The sequence below is a fragment of the Pelodiscus sinensis genome, chromosome 8 (assembly GCF_049634645.1).
Source record: "Pelodiscus sinensis isolate JC-2024 chromosome 8, ASM4963464v1, whole genome shotgun sequence".
In the NCBI taxonomy this organism is placed as follows: domain Eukaryota; kingdom Metazoa; phylum Chordata; order Testudines; family Trionychidae; genus Pelodiscus; species Pelodiscus sinensis.
In genome coordinates this window covers 36,251,342-36,267,740 of record NC_134718.1, presented here as the reverse complement: position 1 = coordinate 36,267,740, position 16,399 = coordinate 36,251,342, and the positions used below count along the sequence as shown (strand labels likewise).

The 16,399-nt window shown below is 40.3% G+C and overlaps 1 protein-coding gene across 18 annotated transcripts in view; it reads right to left on the bottom strand.

Annotated features, from left to right (window-relative positions):
• Positions 1 to 16,399, bottom strand: part of PCDH15 (protocadherin related 15) — a 1,467,631-nt gene that overhangs the window by 473,746 nt on the left and 977,486 nt on the right. For all 18 annotated transcript variants that reach the window (XM_075935032.1, XM_075935037.1, XM_075935036.1 and 15 more), the window contains 2 exons: positions 15,362 to 15,472; positions 10,669 to 10,839 (listed from right to left, as the gene is read on the bottom strand). In XM_075935032.1, coding sequence (XP_075791147.1) covers positions 10,669 to 10,839; positions 15,362 to 15,472 — 282 coding nt within the window. The remainder of the gene's footprint in view (positions 1 to 10,668; positions 10,840 to 15,361; positions 15,473 to 16,399) is intronic.

The window sequence follows — 16,399 nt, the reverse complement described above, 5'->3', positions numbered from 1 at the left end:
AGGCTCATGAAGTGAGGTGCATGCTGATTGCACACAGCATTGTGAGATCTGTGTGCTCCCTTGGTATCTAATCAAAGTGCTGCTGCGGTTCAATCGGCACATGCCACAAATTCTAGGTACACAAGCAGAGCTAGCAAAACTACCCTCCCTGAGGAGATCATCTTGGTTACAACAATCTTCCAGCCCACTCATGCAGCTCACAAATCTATGATGCCCCTCATACTTATACAGACTACTTTTCTCTAAAGCGAATTCTTTACATTTTAACTCCAACTTTCCTCCACATAACAGAAACCTCCCTCAAATTGAACTTTACATTTTTCAAGGGTGCTGGTAGCATGGTATACCATGTCTGAGTCTAGCATACTTCCTCTCTGAATCTTTGAGGGCATAAGGATCCCCTATTTTGTTATATTTATTGAGCCCATTAAGTATGTGCACTGGACCTTCTTAATGGGCTCAATAAAGATCTTTGATGGCTGGATGGGAAAAAGCAGTTGATCAGTACCTCTGGAACAATGCCAAAACTGTAGCCCAGGGTACACAAATAAAACACATACATCTAAAGGATCCACTCCTATACTAAACAGTGGATATCAACATAGCTATCCAATAAGTAAGGCTTCTCTTTTGGGGACCAATTCATCAGGGGGTATTTTTTAAGAGTTTTTGAGCTTTATATAGAAGTTCAAAAATTGGGGTTTCCACCCTTTAAGGGTGCATGGCTGCAAAACAGGCTATCCAAGGCCACTCAGGTGAACAGCCCTAAGGAGAGCAGAGAGAAAGGAGGTGGCAGGGAGCAAATTGGACTATGCAGGATTGTGGCTGGGGAGAGGGGCCTCTCTCATGGTTCCAGCCCCAGAGCCACTGTGGCCAAGGACAGGCACCTTTTCCAGGGCCCCCATCCTGGAACTACTGTGGCTAAGAAGAGGCACCTTTCTCTTGACCCCAGAGCCCACACCTCCAGTTAAAGCCTTCAGCTCCCCACACTCCAGGGGTTCTTCCTGGAATGCTTCTAGCTTATCATTAGTTCCTAAAATGGTTTAAAAGCATCTGCAAGGGGAGAAAAGGGGCATTATTGCCTCATCAAGAGAAGATCGTGATTTATTTATTTGAGACACACTATCTTCATCCTCCTCATGTTTCTGCTCTTCAGATGTCTCTAAATGTACTGCAGGGACAAATATGAAATGTCCTATAGAGAAGTAGGCAGTTGCCTCTTATCTGCTCTTTCTGGACTACTGGACACACAAATATTGTTCCCTATACAAATCCCATTGGTTTCAGTTTAGCCATTGTGAAGCCATATAAAAAAATGGAGATACCCAAGATGGCTCATTCCAGAGCACAGAATTGTAGCTTCAAATCTAGATAATGAAGAAGGGACTCTTGGGGAGTAAGCGGATAAGTAGGAGACTCCCGCTGTCTGGACTGGGAGTGTGATGAAGAATATTCCTCAGATGAAAATGAAGGTGCTATGCAAAATGAAGTTATATGCAGCAATCTTCTAGATGTACAGTTGGTAACCGGGACAATTGCACTTCTGCCCACAGGGGAAATTCTGGTTCTTCATTAGCCATAAGGTCCTATGGAGCATAAACTTCCCCTGCAGTAGGGTCAAGCCTAAAGAGAACAGTACTGAATATCTAGTTGCTAATGATCATGAGTTCAGTTCCTAATGACTAATGGATGCTGTAGGTTCTGATGATCACCAAAATCCCTATCATAGCACGTGAACCAGTCTTCAACACCAGTACGATCCTACCTTGTGTACCCACAAAGGTGCACTTTGTCCCGGACATGAGATTTCAATATTTTGGACATTTTTGTTTTCCAGCTTCTGTAGAAGGAGATGTAGGCCTCTTATGCCTGGAAGTAATCCTTCTCCTAGTCTCCAAAGGTTGCCTCAAGATCTAGAAGATGATAGAGTCTTGTAGGGTTTGACTTCAGTGGAGCACCACGAGTATTGTCCTCTCCATGTACAGGTTGGGTCGGAAGAGCCTAGACAAAGATCTCTTTAAAGATTCCATGAGAGAAAACCTCACTTTTGTTTCCATAATTTTTTTAAGAATTCCATTTAAAAAGACTGCAAATGTTACAATGTGAAGGAATATAGGCTTCTCCTAAACAAAATAATCAACTGGAATTATTAATAATTAGTGCTAACCTCACTGCTATGAATGTCATGATACTTCAGTCAAGTGGATTCAGGCATTCCTCCACAGTTCAACTAAAGAAAAAACATGACATCCCCTAAATATACCCTATCCAGGGGGAAAATGTAGCAGAGAAGAGGTTAAAATAAGGGGAACAAGTGAAAATAAGGTTTGAAATGCTTCAGTTTAACTATTTACATCACAAATAAACCATTAAACACTAATATTAAAACAACTCTAAAACTAGCTAAAACGATAAACATTTACTCAAAGCTATGTAAAGTATGCAGACACAGCAGCATTATATATCAGGCCCAGGGCAGTTTAGACGGAAATGACTAATAGCGGGTTCCAAACTGTCCTATGTAAACGTGGTACAGAGCATAAGGATGGTTACGATATGTGTGCAGATTACACAAACCCATCTGGCAAAATGTCTCATCAAAGGTGCATGGGATATATGTGCACCTAAGGTAGAGTACTTATAGAAACAAGCATTTGAAGAACAGTACGGTGCATGCCTATGGGTGGAGGAGACTATATGTGCTGGTAGATGGCTGAACTCTTTTCCTTGATTCTGAGTAGGTACATTGTTTGTATTGAACCTAATTTCTCCCAAAGCTTTTGTATATTCATTTTCTGTGTACTTCATAATAGTTTATTGAGATTTATATGTGGTAAGCAACCCTGTTGGGGATAGAGGTGCAGTTGATGGATAATATTTTATCAACAGATTTTTCTGTTGCAGAACAAAAGCTGATGGAATAGTGTAGCTCAAGATGGAGAAATGTTTACATGTGCCCAGATTCCATCATCACTCAGGTTAGGGTGGGCTCATCTATTACTAAAGTCAAGTTTGCATGGGTCCAAACACACCTCGACTTACAATAAGGTCTGCATGTTCTCAGCTATCATTCCCTTCAATTAGATTTGGATGCCCCCACTCTCTCCTCTGTCAATATCTCAAGCTTGCATGGGTCTCACCTCCACCAATTCCTTAGGCTAGTGTAGACCATCTGCTTCCCCCACATCAATCAGGTTTGTGTAAACCCTCCACAAATATAAAAGTCAGTTTAGAATTCAATATAGAGTATCTAGCACATGCAATAGATAAACGTAGGGTTATGCCTCAATTCTAAAAATATATTGGAGCCATAAGTCTAGGAATCACAGCCAAAGAGTATTTCTGCACTCTAACCAATCTTAGACCTGTTATTTTATATGGTTATTGTTTAGAAAATATTAAAATACATTACTTATTAGAAATGGACCAGTTCTGGAAAAGTTCAAACAAGACAATGCTTTCAATGAATGCAAAGAAATATAATGTGATTAGCTATACACTGGTATATCACATCATAATTTAGCCTCACCATCTGATGTAGATCTATAATACCAGATGGAGATGACACTGCTTTTGTCTCTAATACTTCAAATCACCATAAATAAAAATATACAAACATTGGAAAGGGAGTTTTAAAGCTGAAAAATCCACAAATCTCTCTCTCAAACAAAATTTGCATAAGCCATTTGTAGTATTCTAAGTTCCAAATCAGCCATACCTACACTGAGCTGCACAGAGGATTCAGTGATTGATATTCATTTTATTTATCAAGTAGTTTCAAAATATAAAACTGTAAATCTTCAGGGCATGCCAATTTTGATGGTATATCTGTTGAGCTTCACGTGGCAAACATGAATTTTCCTTAAAGTATATAAGTAGCAATGACCTATCTTTTCTCTGAAAAAACATTCGCTTCACTGATTTGGAAAAACTCTGCTGTTTTAAATATAGAAATATTCTATGAATGGCTGACCAACACTGTGGCCAAGGAAACTTTGTGATCTTTAATTTATATCATTGTTAAGAAAGAATAATCAATAGAAAAAGTACGTTTACTTAGCAAACTCCAGATGATAATATATCTATGCTTTCAAGCCTGAATTGCATTGTAGGAATGTCTTGTTAAGAAGCTATTACTGGGGGCAAGCTATAAGCTAGTAGTCCAACTCGTTGGCTAGCGTATCACTTAGCATTCACAACAATATGATTTCTATCCCTGTTCTGCAAGGTTGAGTTTTATTTTTTTTTCACCATAAGTCAGACAGATCAATCAAATCCTTTTTTCAGCTCTGCAACACTCTAAGGGTGCCTGAAGGTTTTTTTCTCAACTCAGTTGCTTGTTGGCCTTTTATCTAAGGACCAAATGAGATATCACTGGCCTCAGACCCATCCCCTGGGATATATCTAATTAACCACAGCTGCAGCTGAACCCACCATCTTTAATGAATAGAATGTACAACAGTTAATATAAAGGTGCAGGACAAAAGAACCTCCATATCTGGGAAATAATCAACTTTACCCTAGTAGTGCATTCAGAAGCAATAACTCCTTGTAGTGCCTTACAGTCTTCAGAAAAGCAGAGACTAGAGGTAGATTTTGGGGAAATGAGGAATGCTACTCTGAAGCTAGGGCAGGGGTGCACATAGCCTGCTGATTCAATTAGGGCACTATTGTATATTAAACTCTTCTTGGACATGATTTCTAGTTATAGTCAAGACTAACACTGAATACCAAAAACTCTACCCTTCATCCCAGCACCACATCAATAACCCTGTAAGATTGCAAAGTCCCAGGCTGGGAAAGGGGACACTGAAAGCAAGCTTCTCTCACACTTACCCTACAGCCATGACTTCTATTTCAGAGGACTGGGACCAACTGCCCATTCCCAACCACTGTGACCTAGTTCATGGGGTCACAGTTTCACTCTGGTTTTACACTCTTGGTTTCATGATATCTGTGAGTGACAATGAATCTAATAATCCACATTAAAACTGCTGCTAGGTTAAGATATTGGCAATGTTTGAGAGTTAAGGGAAGAGAGTGAGCTCTTTAAGGACTCAGATTTTTAGTAGGCACTAAAAGCAGCTATTCTTATTTATATGTAGCCAAAAAATGTACCCAAGGTCCTAATAAAATCTTCCCTTTTTTGTTTTCAGCTACAAGTGTGCTGCCAAAACAAACCCTTTTTACAAGGTTGTCACATGCCACAGAAGCTTGATGTCATTAATAATGATTTTCACACCACTGTAAACTCAGATGATAGCATTAAAGAGTTAAATCATAATAATTCACTAAGGTAAACATGGCTGGTGGTGTTGCAGAAGATGCAGTTCCAAACAATCTTACCAGTTTGTCTAAGAATTAGTTTCATCTTGAGTCCTAATTACTGAGTGGTTACCTGCAGTACTGAAAGGGCAGTACTACCATTATAAATATTGAATTTCACTCACAACAAATAAAAAGAATTTTAAAAAGCCTCCAATACCTTTTGTTGGCCTGTTTTGGAGACTGGCAGTTTTGTGGCAGTTGATATTCATCCCTTGCAAGCTGCCAGGACCTAACACATATTTCTACAGGTGTATAAATACTAATTATGGAGCCCTAAATACAGCTTGCAGCAGATTTAATATTGTTAATAATCCTGCCATGAATCAATCTCAGTTCTAGAAGGCATAATATAAACCCTGACATTGTTTTGGGGATAAATAAATCAGATTTCTGGTAACAAGAGCAGCCCATTAATTTTGTCTGCCTCTTCTATCATTTCAGCCAAAGACATTAAAAAATACACCCTATGTGGATTCCTTCCATGTTGCCAATGCAACAAGCTGCTCTCAAGCTACTAAAATAATTACATTAGAAAAATAATCTGGGTTTTACATCAGAGAACACTTTGACAGAAGTCAATTAAAGATAATTAATCTTAGAAGACTGAAGAAAATACTTATTCTTACAACCACATTTATTACAGTGCATACAAATGTTTAATTTTAGGGTCAATATAGTGGAGTATATTGTGTTTTCAATGACACATCTGCAGCCAAGCAACTTTATCTATATAATTTAAGCTAAAAATTCATTGTGATTTATTATATCCTGTATTATGTCTTGTTCAAAAACAAATAACCCCTCCAGTAATGATTAAATAAAAACAGGTCAAAAATTGTGCAGAGGAAGTGAACAAGGCCATATGAAAGGGTTAGGATCAAGGGGGGATGTGGAAGGCTGTGTGCCATTAAGTACTGGTCACCCATCAGACAGAGCCCCCTCCTCATCGTAACTGCTTGCTCCCCCTGTGAAGGTTCTGGTCAGCAGGAGGAGCGGATACGACTGTGTCCTGGGGCTGCATATATGGGACCACAGTGAACAACTGGTGTCAGGAGGGGGCTTTGTCTGGCAAGGAAAGTGACCCAGGGACTGAGTTTGAGGGGAGCAAAAGTTTGCATCCCATGAGTGCCAGCCCTTCTGCCAGAAAAAGCCCATGTCTAAAACTAGCACCTCAGTACAGATCTGTCTACTTCCCCTGCCTAGAAAGGGAACCAATATTCATGAAGTGAAGTCTTCTGTTTTCTGCAGACCACACTGAAGTCTGATTGGGACTGTGCAACGGCACAGACAGTCCCCCATTTGAGTGATAATGGGTAAAACCATGAACACTGGTTTTTTTTTCCAAGACCCAGGAGGGTTTTGGTTTGGTTTTTTTAGGAAAAAAATCAATACATTTTAAAAATGATGGGCTATAAGTATGCATAGGAAAAATGCAAGGCCCTTGTCCAGCAAAATATTTGAATAGCTGCTTAACTTTTAGTAAATGAGTGGTCCTATTGGAGCCATTGGGATGCCCCACATACTTAATGTTAAACACAAGCTTGACTGGATGGGGAAAAAACTTCTCTCCCATCCTCCTTATGTATTTCGTTGCTCACACAGAGATATGAAAGAGTATGTCTGTTTTCATGGATCACTTAATCCGTAGATTCTTTGCTGAAAAGTTGGGTTGGGATCAATCATCCTTTTACAAATAAAGAGTTTTCTATAACACAGTGGAATTGCAGGTTATCTACTACAGAATCTTCACTTAGCTTCTTGTATGAACAGCTAGGTGTTTTGTTTTTAATCTGCAAGGGAAAAGTTAAACCATGCCATGCTTTTTCTTAATATTTTAAACTTGTGTAACAGATATGATCTTTCTGAAGTGCATTTTTTCCATAATCTGGTTCTGCTATTTCATTATTTTAGTGGTCAGCAAACATGCTTCTAACTCTGTTTGCAATGCAAAAAAAAAAAAAAAAAAAAAAGCAGCTTCAGACTTTGCCAACAATTTGAGAGTAGCCTCTAAAGTCAATGAAAACCACTGAGGTAACTAGAAACCACCTGCAACTCACCTAGAAGGTTCAGACATGCCTGATGATAGTTGAAAAGGTAAAAGATTTAGTGTAGGATTTAAAAGGCTTAGAGGAGGAAAAGTTTTGCTATTATATAGTTAGAATCACCATGTTCTACTTAGCCAACCGTGAATAGCAGGGATAACGTATTGGATTTGAAATCCTGAAGTTTTGTACAAAGTAGGAAAAATCCTGGTTTGAGTATGGCATCCACATTAGCAAAGTAAAGAGAAAGCTGACAAGCCAAACTGATCCCAGATGCAATTCTGATGAAATCACTATAGATAAGGGCTGTGTCTAGATTGGCAAGTTTTTCCGCACTTGCTTTTGCGGAAAATCTTGCCAGCTGTCTACACTGGCCGCTTGAATTTCCGCAAGAACACTGACGATCTCATGTAAGAAATCAGTGTTTCTTGCACAAATACTATGCTGCTCCCATTCGGACAAAAGTCCTTTTGCGCAAAAGGGCCAGTGTAGACAGCTCAGATTTGTTTTGCGCAAAAAAGCCCCGATCACAAAATGGCGATCGGGGCTTTTTTGTGCAAAAGCGCGTCTAGATTGTCACGGACGCTTTTCCGCAAAACGTGCTTTTGCGGAAAAGCGTCCGTGCCTATCTAGACGCTCTTTTCCGCAAATGCTTTTAACGGAAAACTTTTCCATTAAAAGAATTTGCGGAAAATCATGCCAGTCTAGATGTAGCCAAGGTGTAATTCTGATCCAGTTTTTTTAAAAAGTGCCCTGCCTCCAATAGTTTCTTAGATTGCTTAGTTTGAGATTATTTCCAGCAAAGTTTGAAGTTCACTTCATTGAGTTAAAGGTCTTCCTGATCCTGCAAGTATTTATTTATGGGAATAAGTTATGTGAATAGTCCCATTGAAATTAATACAAAACCTTGTGTCAGTGAAGTTATATGCATGCATGCATGAAGTATTGGGACCTTAGATTCTAAACATACAATGCAGGAAACAGGACAATCAGGACTACATACATGGATTGTTATAATAGTGATAGCTTTTATCAACTTCACTGTCCCTTCAAACAGCTATTTTCACAAAAATATAAATAGCTTTGATGTTTGATACAGCATAAGTTACAGAAAAACCCAAATAGAGACTATCTGAAATGTTTTTTCTTCCATAAATACTGCTCATCATTATGGAATATGTAATCAAATATCTGTTGGAGACTGTATAAAATCTGATCTAAGTCAATAGTGACCACAATTTATTTTCTTATATCAACAGCTATTTAGTTGTGACATGAATTAGCAGACTCAATCCTAGTGTATGGAGATTACAATTAACAATCACCCACTTGGCCTTCTCCACAATCAAGCCAAGCAGTGCACAGGCACGGAGACTAGATGTCAAATTCTATACATGAGCCCTCCAGACTCATGTGTCTGAAATCATAACACTGAGTTGGAATTGTCATATTTAAAGAATATGCCTATACCACTTAGACTGCCAGGTACAAGAAGTAGACTGTTATTCTCTATGCCAGGGGTTCACAAACTTTTTAATACTGGGGACCAGTATCCATTCACGAACTTTTGGAGGACCGGTAACATTTATTTGCATATTTGCATATTCATTAAGCAAATGATAAATATCCAAATAAATTGTTTATGGTCCTCCCAAAGCCCCCGGTGCCAACTTAAGCCCACAGAAAAGTCAGTTACGGCCATACAAGTGAGATACAAAAACACAACCCCTCAAAACCCCTCAAACCTCACTAATGTGGCCCCAACTGTGCTTGTGGGTGCTGGGTCAGAGTTCTGGGGAAGGGTGCCAATGAGTGCTGGGGCAAGGGACAGGGTGCTTGTGGGTGCTGAGGCAGGGTACTTGTGTGGGTCGGGGGGGGAGGGGATAGGGACTGATACCTGGGGATCCTGTAGCTGCCAAGGCCCAGGAAGTATGCGGGCTGCTCCCCCATCCCCTGAACAGTGGCGTGGTACCTGACACACTGGTCCATTGCACGCCTGCTGCCTTCCTGCACAGGGGGAGCGGGAGTCCTGGACCGCGCCAACCCCAACCACTCGGGCAGCACGCACCTTGCTTCTCCGCTCCCCACAACAGCGCATGCCACTCAAGCAGCTGAAGCTGGTGCAGTCCCGGATCCCTACCCACTCCCCTGCGTGCAGGAAGGCAGCAGGGGAGCACAGTCCCCAGCGCATGATGGACTGGCATTTTAGGTACTGCTCCGGCTGTTGTGGTGGGGAGAAAGCAGCCTGGTGTGCAGCTGAAGAACTGCCCTTAACCCTGCAGGAAGCCCGCATTACCTCTGTTAACACTGGGAGTTCAGCGTGACATTCATCTTGGGGGTTGTAGGCAGTGAGGTGGGCTCTCGCAAAAAGTTTTCTGAGGCCCAGTATTTTTTTTCCTAAGGACCGGTACTGGGCCACAGACCACAATTTGGGAAATGCTGTTCTATGTAGTTCAGGCCGTAGGGTACATCTAAACTACATCCCTTTTTCAATTAAGGGGATGTAACTTAGACATATCGAAATTGTAAATGAAGTTGGGATTTGAATTTCCCGCCCTTCGTTTACATAATGGTAGCTGCAGCTATAGCTTTTTTTTTGAAAAGACGCTTTTCAGAAAAAAAACGTGGTCAAGATGGGGATCGTTCAACAGAAATATCCCATTTTGAAAGATCCTGTAACCCTCATTTTGACCATCTTGACCACTTTTTTAAAAAAAAAGCGGCTTTTCGAGAAAAAGCCGTGGCCACCATTATGTAAATGAAGCATGGGAAATTCAAATTCCAGTTTCATTTACATTTTATAGAAAAAGGGATGTAGTTTTGATGTACCCTTAGAGAGGAATGCCAGTGGGTTTCACAGGTCTTTGCTAGGCAGCAGAAGACGTTTCATTTATGTCAGGAATACTCAGTTCCATTCCAGCATACTGTGCTTTATGAACTTCCCAATCATTGCCCCTCAACTAGCCCTCTTCTATCCTTTTCAATTTTTTCCTGCTCCCATCAATCCTGTCCCTCCACTTCTATCCTTTCCCTGTTCCCAGGCACCTAAGTTTGTCTCTATCTCTCTCAATTACATTTGCAAACTTCAAGTGGAATGGTGAGGTGACTTATCCAGCCAAAACCTCACCCAGCCCTCAATATGTATGTCATGCAAACTGAAGCACGTATTCTAATTAGGAACACAATAACTAACAAAAATGTATTATAGTTGCCAATTTTGACTGTAGAAAAACATAATTATTTGTGAAAGTGAGGAACAAATTAAAAACCTAAGGAAGAGAGTTCATTTAATACTTACTGGGTCAATCAATTCTGGTAAGCTGGCTTGGTAGGTAAGTGGCCTACAGTCACGAGTGTTATTCACTAAGACACAAGGGAGAAACATTGGTCCAAGATCATCTCCATCGAGCACATCAACAGTGAGGGTAGTTGTGCTTGTTCTTCGTTCATTAAGATTTTGAGCCCGGTCCTGTGGCAGGAAAAGATATTTCTATGAATGCGATTTAGAGAACTCAGAACATGGTCCACACAAAAATGCTTCTTTAGCTTAAAGTTAAAATTGATCAAAAACTTAAACTACCAAAACAATCAAGAGAAATCTGGGAAATTTCTAGTTACACTCTTGTCATCTGAAGAAGTGGGCTGATACCATCTACATGTTTTGTTAGGCTTTAAAGTGGTAAGAGACTATTTGTTGTTTTTTAAGGTTTTCCTCTTACAGACTAACTCGGCTACACTTCTGAAGCTTATTAACTTTGATGTCACCTCCATGCTTCCTATCTTCACAACCATATACAACCATATGCTTATTAAGAAGACCACAATACCACATTCTTTTCCAATATCAAATCTGGTATAAGTTAGGCCTCAAAAGAGTTGTGTGTTGTTTTTAAAAAGATTAAATCAGAATTTTAGTTTTGTCTTATGATTGTTTACTTAACTCCTTTATTTTCATTGTGTATAAGACATATACAAATCTGACAGTTCTTACAAAGTCATAGTAAGGAGATTTTGTCTCTCACTATGGCTATGTATACACTGCGGAGCTATTTCAGGATATCAGAAGTATCCTAAAATAGCTAGTCTGCGTCTTTTGAGCGTGCCTGTTATTTTGAAATATAACGGGGTCGCTATCTGACATCCCTGTAAACCTTATCCCATGAGGGGTAAGGTATGTTTTGGAATAGCACTTTATTCCAATAAGTGGAATAAGACAGCACCAAATTTTGAAACAAGCTATTTCAAAATTACCTCAAAATAATCTATGCAGTTTGCTTCTAACTCCTAAACTGGTGCATGGATTTACTTGTAACCTTACATGAAGTCAGATCTTTGGAGCATACATCCATCAAAACATATTTCCCGTCAAATACAGGTTGGACCTCTTTGGTCTGACACTGTTGGGATCTGACTGGTTCTGAACAAGGGAATTTGCTGTACCCGGAGTGGTCCCCTGTTACTGATCCCCTTAGCCCACCATTCCTCCCTCACTCCTGGCCCCAGCCACTACCCCCTCCCATCAAGATGGAATACTGCTGTAGCAGCCCAAGCTGCCTTGTCCCTGGCCCAGGTACACTGTGGTTCTGGTCCCACTACTGGGGCTGCTGTGTCCCCCGCCCCACTACTAGGGCTGCCGCGTCCCTGGCCCACTACTGTTACCGGGGTTGCCACAACCCTGGCCATGGTACTGGGGCTCTAAGTCCCAGCCCTAGCCCCAGCCCCACTGCTATCAAGCTCTGCCAGGCTCTGAGCCACCAGCCCTCTTGCCACTGGGCTCCCAGCCAGGACTCTCTAGTCCAGGAACATGCTAAATGTTAGCAGACCAGAGAGTCCCACTTTTGGGAGGTCCAACCTGTAACTTCTTCCTTTCAGTTTCTCTTACCCCCTTTGACAAATATTTCCTCTGTATTCCTCACAAATAATTCCTTGCTCTTTCCCTGAGTCTTCTTCTGATACTAATCTTGTTTACTTGCTGCTATATTGAACACTCTTAAACTAATGGGCCCAGATGCCAAGCACTAAATACACCAATGTGTACAGAGGGATACCTTAGTGATATGACCATTACATAATACTTGTCATAGGACTTCATCCAGTAATTTCTAAATCAAGTCCATAACTTCAGTTTGAGCTATAGAGTATTTTCTTAAGAATAACCCTGCTGCAGATGGGCCTGAGGAAATCTGCAAAAAAGTTAAAATGCCCTCCCTAACTAAACTATCACAATCACACACATGAACAGGCAGACAAATATAACTATGTTCAATGAGCAAAGCATCTAAACTGAAAAGTAGGTACAGCCTGACACATGATTGAAGGTTCCTTCTGCTCTCTTTATCAGTGGCAAGGAACAGAAGCACTTGGAATGGGGGTGTTGTAGTGGTTTAAATAATGTAAGGCCTCTTCTGTAAAAATCTATACAAAGGCATTCATGCACCCCTACCCCAAAAGGGATTCTGGTTTGATAGGAGACTCTACATGGTCACTGCCAGGTGATGCAATCCCACAATCAGGAATGCACAAAAGTCCTCAATTTTCCTTTTGTATTCTCATACAATAATCATCATCATAGTCAATACTAGCAGCAACCTTTTTGCTTTTATGTAGCACCTGTCACAATTTATGCCTATACACATACAAATATATCACTTTAAGAGAATGCTATTTTCGTTACAAATTCCAAACTTACATGCTAAGAAATGATAGATTTATATGGTGTAATACATTGAGATATATAGCAGTCTATGCATACTGTCTTGTGCACTCATCTAGTGCACTGAATGGAGCAGACAGGGAGTGGAAATAATAGTAATTAAAGACAGTATCATACTGTGTAAGCACAATGAGAGGAAGGGCAATGATAAACTTTTTTCATAGTTAACTTTGCATCCTACATCCTACATTTTAACTTCACTTTTTGTATATAAATTACTTTTTCTTTATTAAAAACTACTGGAAAAAAGCAAATACTGTTCTGTGTAGCTATAACAACTTCACCATATATGATAAGCAAGGTTTGAACTCTCACCCTTCGGCAATACAGATTACTAAAACATAGGCAACATAACTATCTATGGGTGTGTCTAAACTACAGGGTTGTTGTTTTTTTCGAAAAAAGTGGCCTTTTTTTGAAAAAAATCCCCTGCATCTAGACTGCCGCCATGTTCTTTAGAAAGTAAATCAAAAGAACGTGGCAGTTTTTTCGATTGTGAAAAACCTAATTTATGAAGAATAACGTCTTTTTTAAGAAAGTGCTCTGTCAAAAAAAGGTGCTACTGAACGCGAACTGTACTTTTCGAAAGAGAGCATCTAGACTGCCTGGGTGCTCTCTTTCAAAAAAGCGGCTCGCTTTTTTGAAATGACTGGCTGTAGTCTAGACACTCTCTTTCGAAAGAGGCTTGTAGTCTAGACATACCCTTTATGAGGCAGCAGCAGCAGCAGAAGTTTATTATCCCAAAGCTCAGATAGACTACTGGGACCAGGTCCTGGTTGTCAGTGATGGAGGAGCCCCACCCAGTCAAGCTCACACTCTCTGTCTTTCAACTACAAGAGCTGAGAGGAGCTCTTGCCTCATCTGGTGTCCCTAAAGTGGAAGAATGAACCATCAGAACCAGATGCTGGGGGAGAGTAAGCCCTGGCTGTCTTCCTCCTCCCAAACCTGCTGCAAGTTCCAGTCCTAAGTGAAGTCCCCAGAGGTGAGGTGGGGGTAGGATAATGGAATATGGTGCTGGATATGGGAGAGAGCAAAGACTATCGTGGTCCCCTTTGCAATTTCTGAGGCCATAAATCTGTTCTTATCTGGTTTACTACAAAAATCTCTGATATATTGCAAAGGTGAAGGTGAAGTTGCAAGTAGATTCTGTCCTTTCTGTGTACAATGTTAACAAGGCAGTACAAATGCAAATGGATATTTTCAGGAGCAAATGCTTCTGAAACTATTTGAGAAGATCAACCACATCATCATTTCTGTGGAACTAATAATGCTGCACAGGAATGCAATGGACTTCTTTCATCCACTTATTGGAAATACAAATTTTACTGTAAAAAGAAGAGGAAAAAACTTCCATTGCCTTCAAGGACACCTAAAGCTCTCTCCCAATGACAACTATATTAGATACAGTTTAAATGTCATTTTTATTTTCAGCACACATTATCCACTGCTAGTCATCCCGTAAAAAACACTTAACACACATACAGTGTGAATTGAAAGAAAAATTGCCTCATTTTAGAAGGCTGCATTTCAAAGCTCATGGATGCAGTTAAATTGTATCCATTAAACCCATTTCAAATCAAATTATACTAGCTAGATGTGTCAGAAAACAAACTCTCGGTGACACGAGAATGTACTTTCAACATGCGCTATACTAAAATACATAATCTATTCCTCATGCCAAAATAATGTCTTTTTTTCACAACATGAATGTTTTTGTTCTAACTTGTATTATGCCAAACTGTTAAAACATAACAAGCACGAAAGAGATATTAGGCAACATTTCAACACTGGTGACTTAAGAAAAAGAGCACCTCACTCCTAGCATATAAAAAGACTTCTCCACCTCCATTCCTTACCCTGGAGAGGATCTAGAACAGCTGTAGGGAGCCTTTTTTGGGTTGGGGCTGCTGACCCACAAAAAAATCAGTCAGGGGCAGCACACAAGTGAGAAATAAAAAAGAAAAAACAAACAAACCTTCACTGACGTTGCCCCTGACTGAGGAGGAGAAAGACACTCCCCACTTTTCCTTTGCACACCAGAGCCTGGAAGTCCAGGCTACTAGATTTTGTGTGCTCCAAGCCCACAGTGGGAAAGCAGGGGATATGGAGTGCCAGAGCGGGTTACCCAATGCTGGCGGGGGGGAGGAGGGAGCCCCAAGCCTCAGGGGCCGGATCCAGGTAAGTCAGGGACCACAACTAGCCCCCGGACCTTACGTTCCCCACTTCTGATCTAGAGGGAATAGATGGCAGAAATAACAATTTTGGAATCTGTACTTACGTTTGCTTGAACAATAACAAAGTAACGTGTCTTTTCTTCATAATTAAGTCTCTCCCGTAAAACTACCGCTCCAGACAAAGTGAGAGGAATGTCAAAGGTCCTATTGGATGTCTGTAAAAGCCAAAACAATAAAAATAAGAATCCATATCCTGCATTTTAGTTTAAATAATTCAGACAAGTTAGAATGAATACATATATTGTATGCAATTAAGGACATTTTAGGGTGTTGTCCTAATTCATGACCTTGAGTTCTTTACACACTTTTATTTGAACAAATTTCGGGTGAATCCCATAATAAAGATTCTGTAGGTGACTTGACATCACAAGCATTTTCATGTATTATTATTTTCATTCATAAAATGTCATGGGAAACTTGCAAGCAGAGACTCAGGAACACAGGTCATTTACAAGCCTTGCATCAGTGATGGACACTGCAAATAAGGGAATTCATTACAACTTTTTCGGTTTATCAATACATTGTAATGTTCCTTGATTTGTTCCTGTTGGCCCTTCCTATATTCAGGGAACATTACCTGTTGCTGAGAAAGTACTTTCAAGTAGAAAAGAATTAAAAAATTTAAAAGATGTATCGCCTCATTGACTTTAAAGCCAGAAGGGACTATCATGATCACTTAGCCTGACCTCCTACACATTGCAGGCCACAGAACCTTACCCACCCACTCATGTAAGAGACCTGTAAACTCTAGCTGAGTTACTGATGTTCTCAAATTATGTGTTAAAAATCTTAAATTACAGAAATTATAGTATTTGCTCTAGTGTGAACCAGCAAATGACCCATGCCACAAAGGATAAAGAAAAAAACCCTCTCAAATCCTTTTTGTTCACAACTCCTCACCCCGCCCCACATTTTTACTTTTTTTTGGGAGGGGGGATGCAAAAGTTAAAAAGTAAGAAGAGTAGACACCCCTAACCATTTAGGCACCAGTTCAGCAAAGCATCTATGTCCACGCTTAAATCCAACAGAGTCTTTTGCTGGATAGGGGCAGAATTATTCATATGATTTGATATAAGCACATT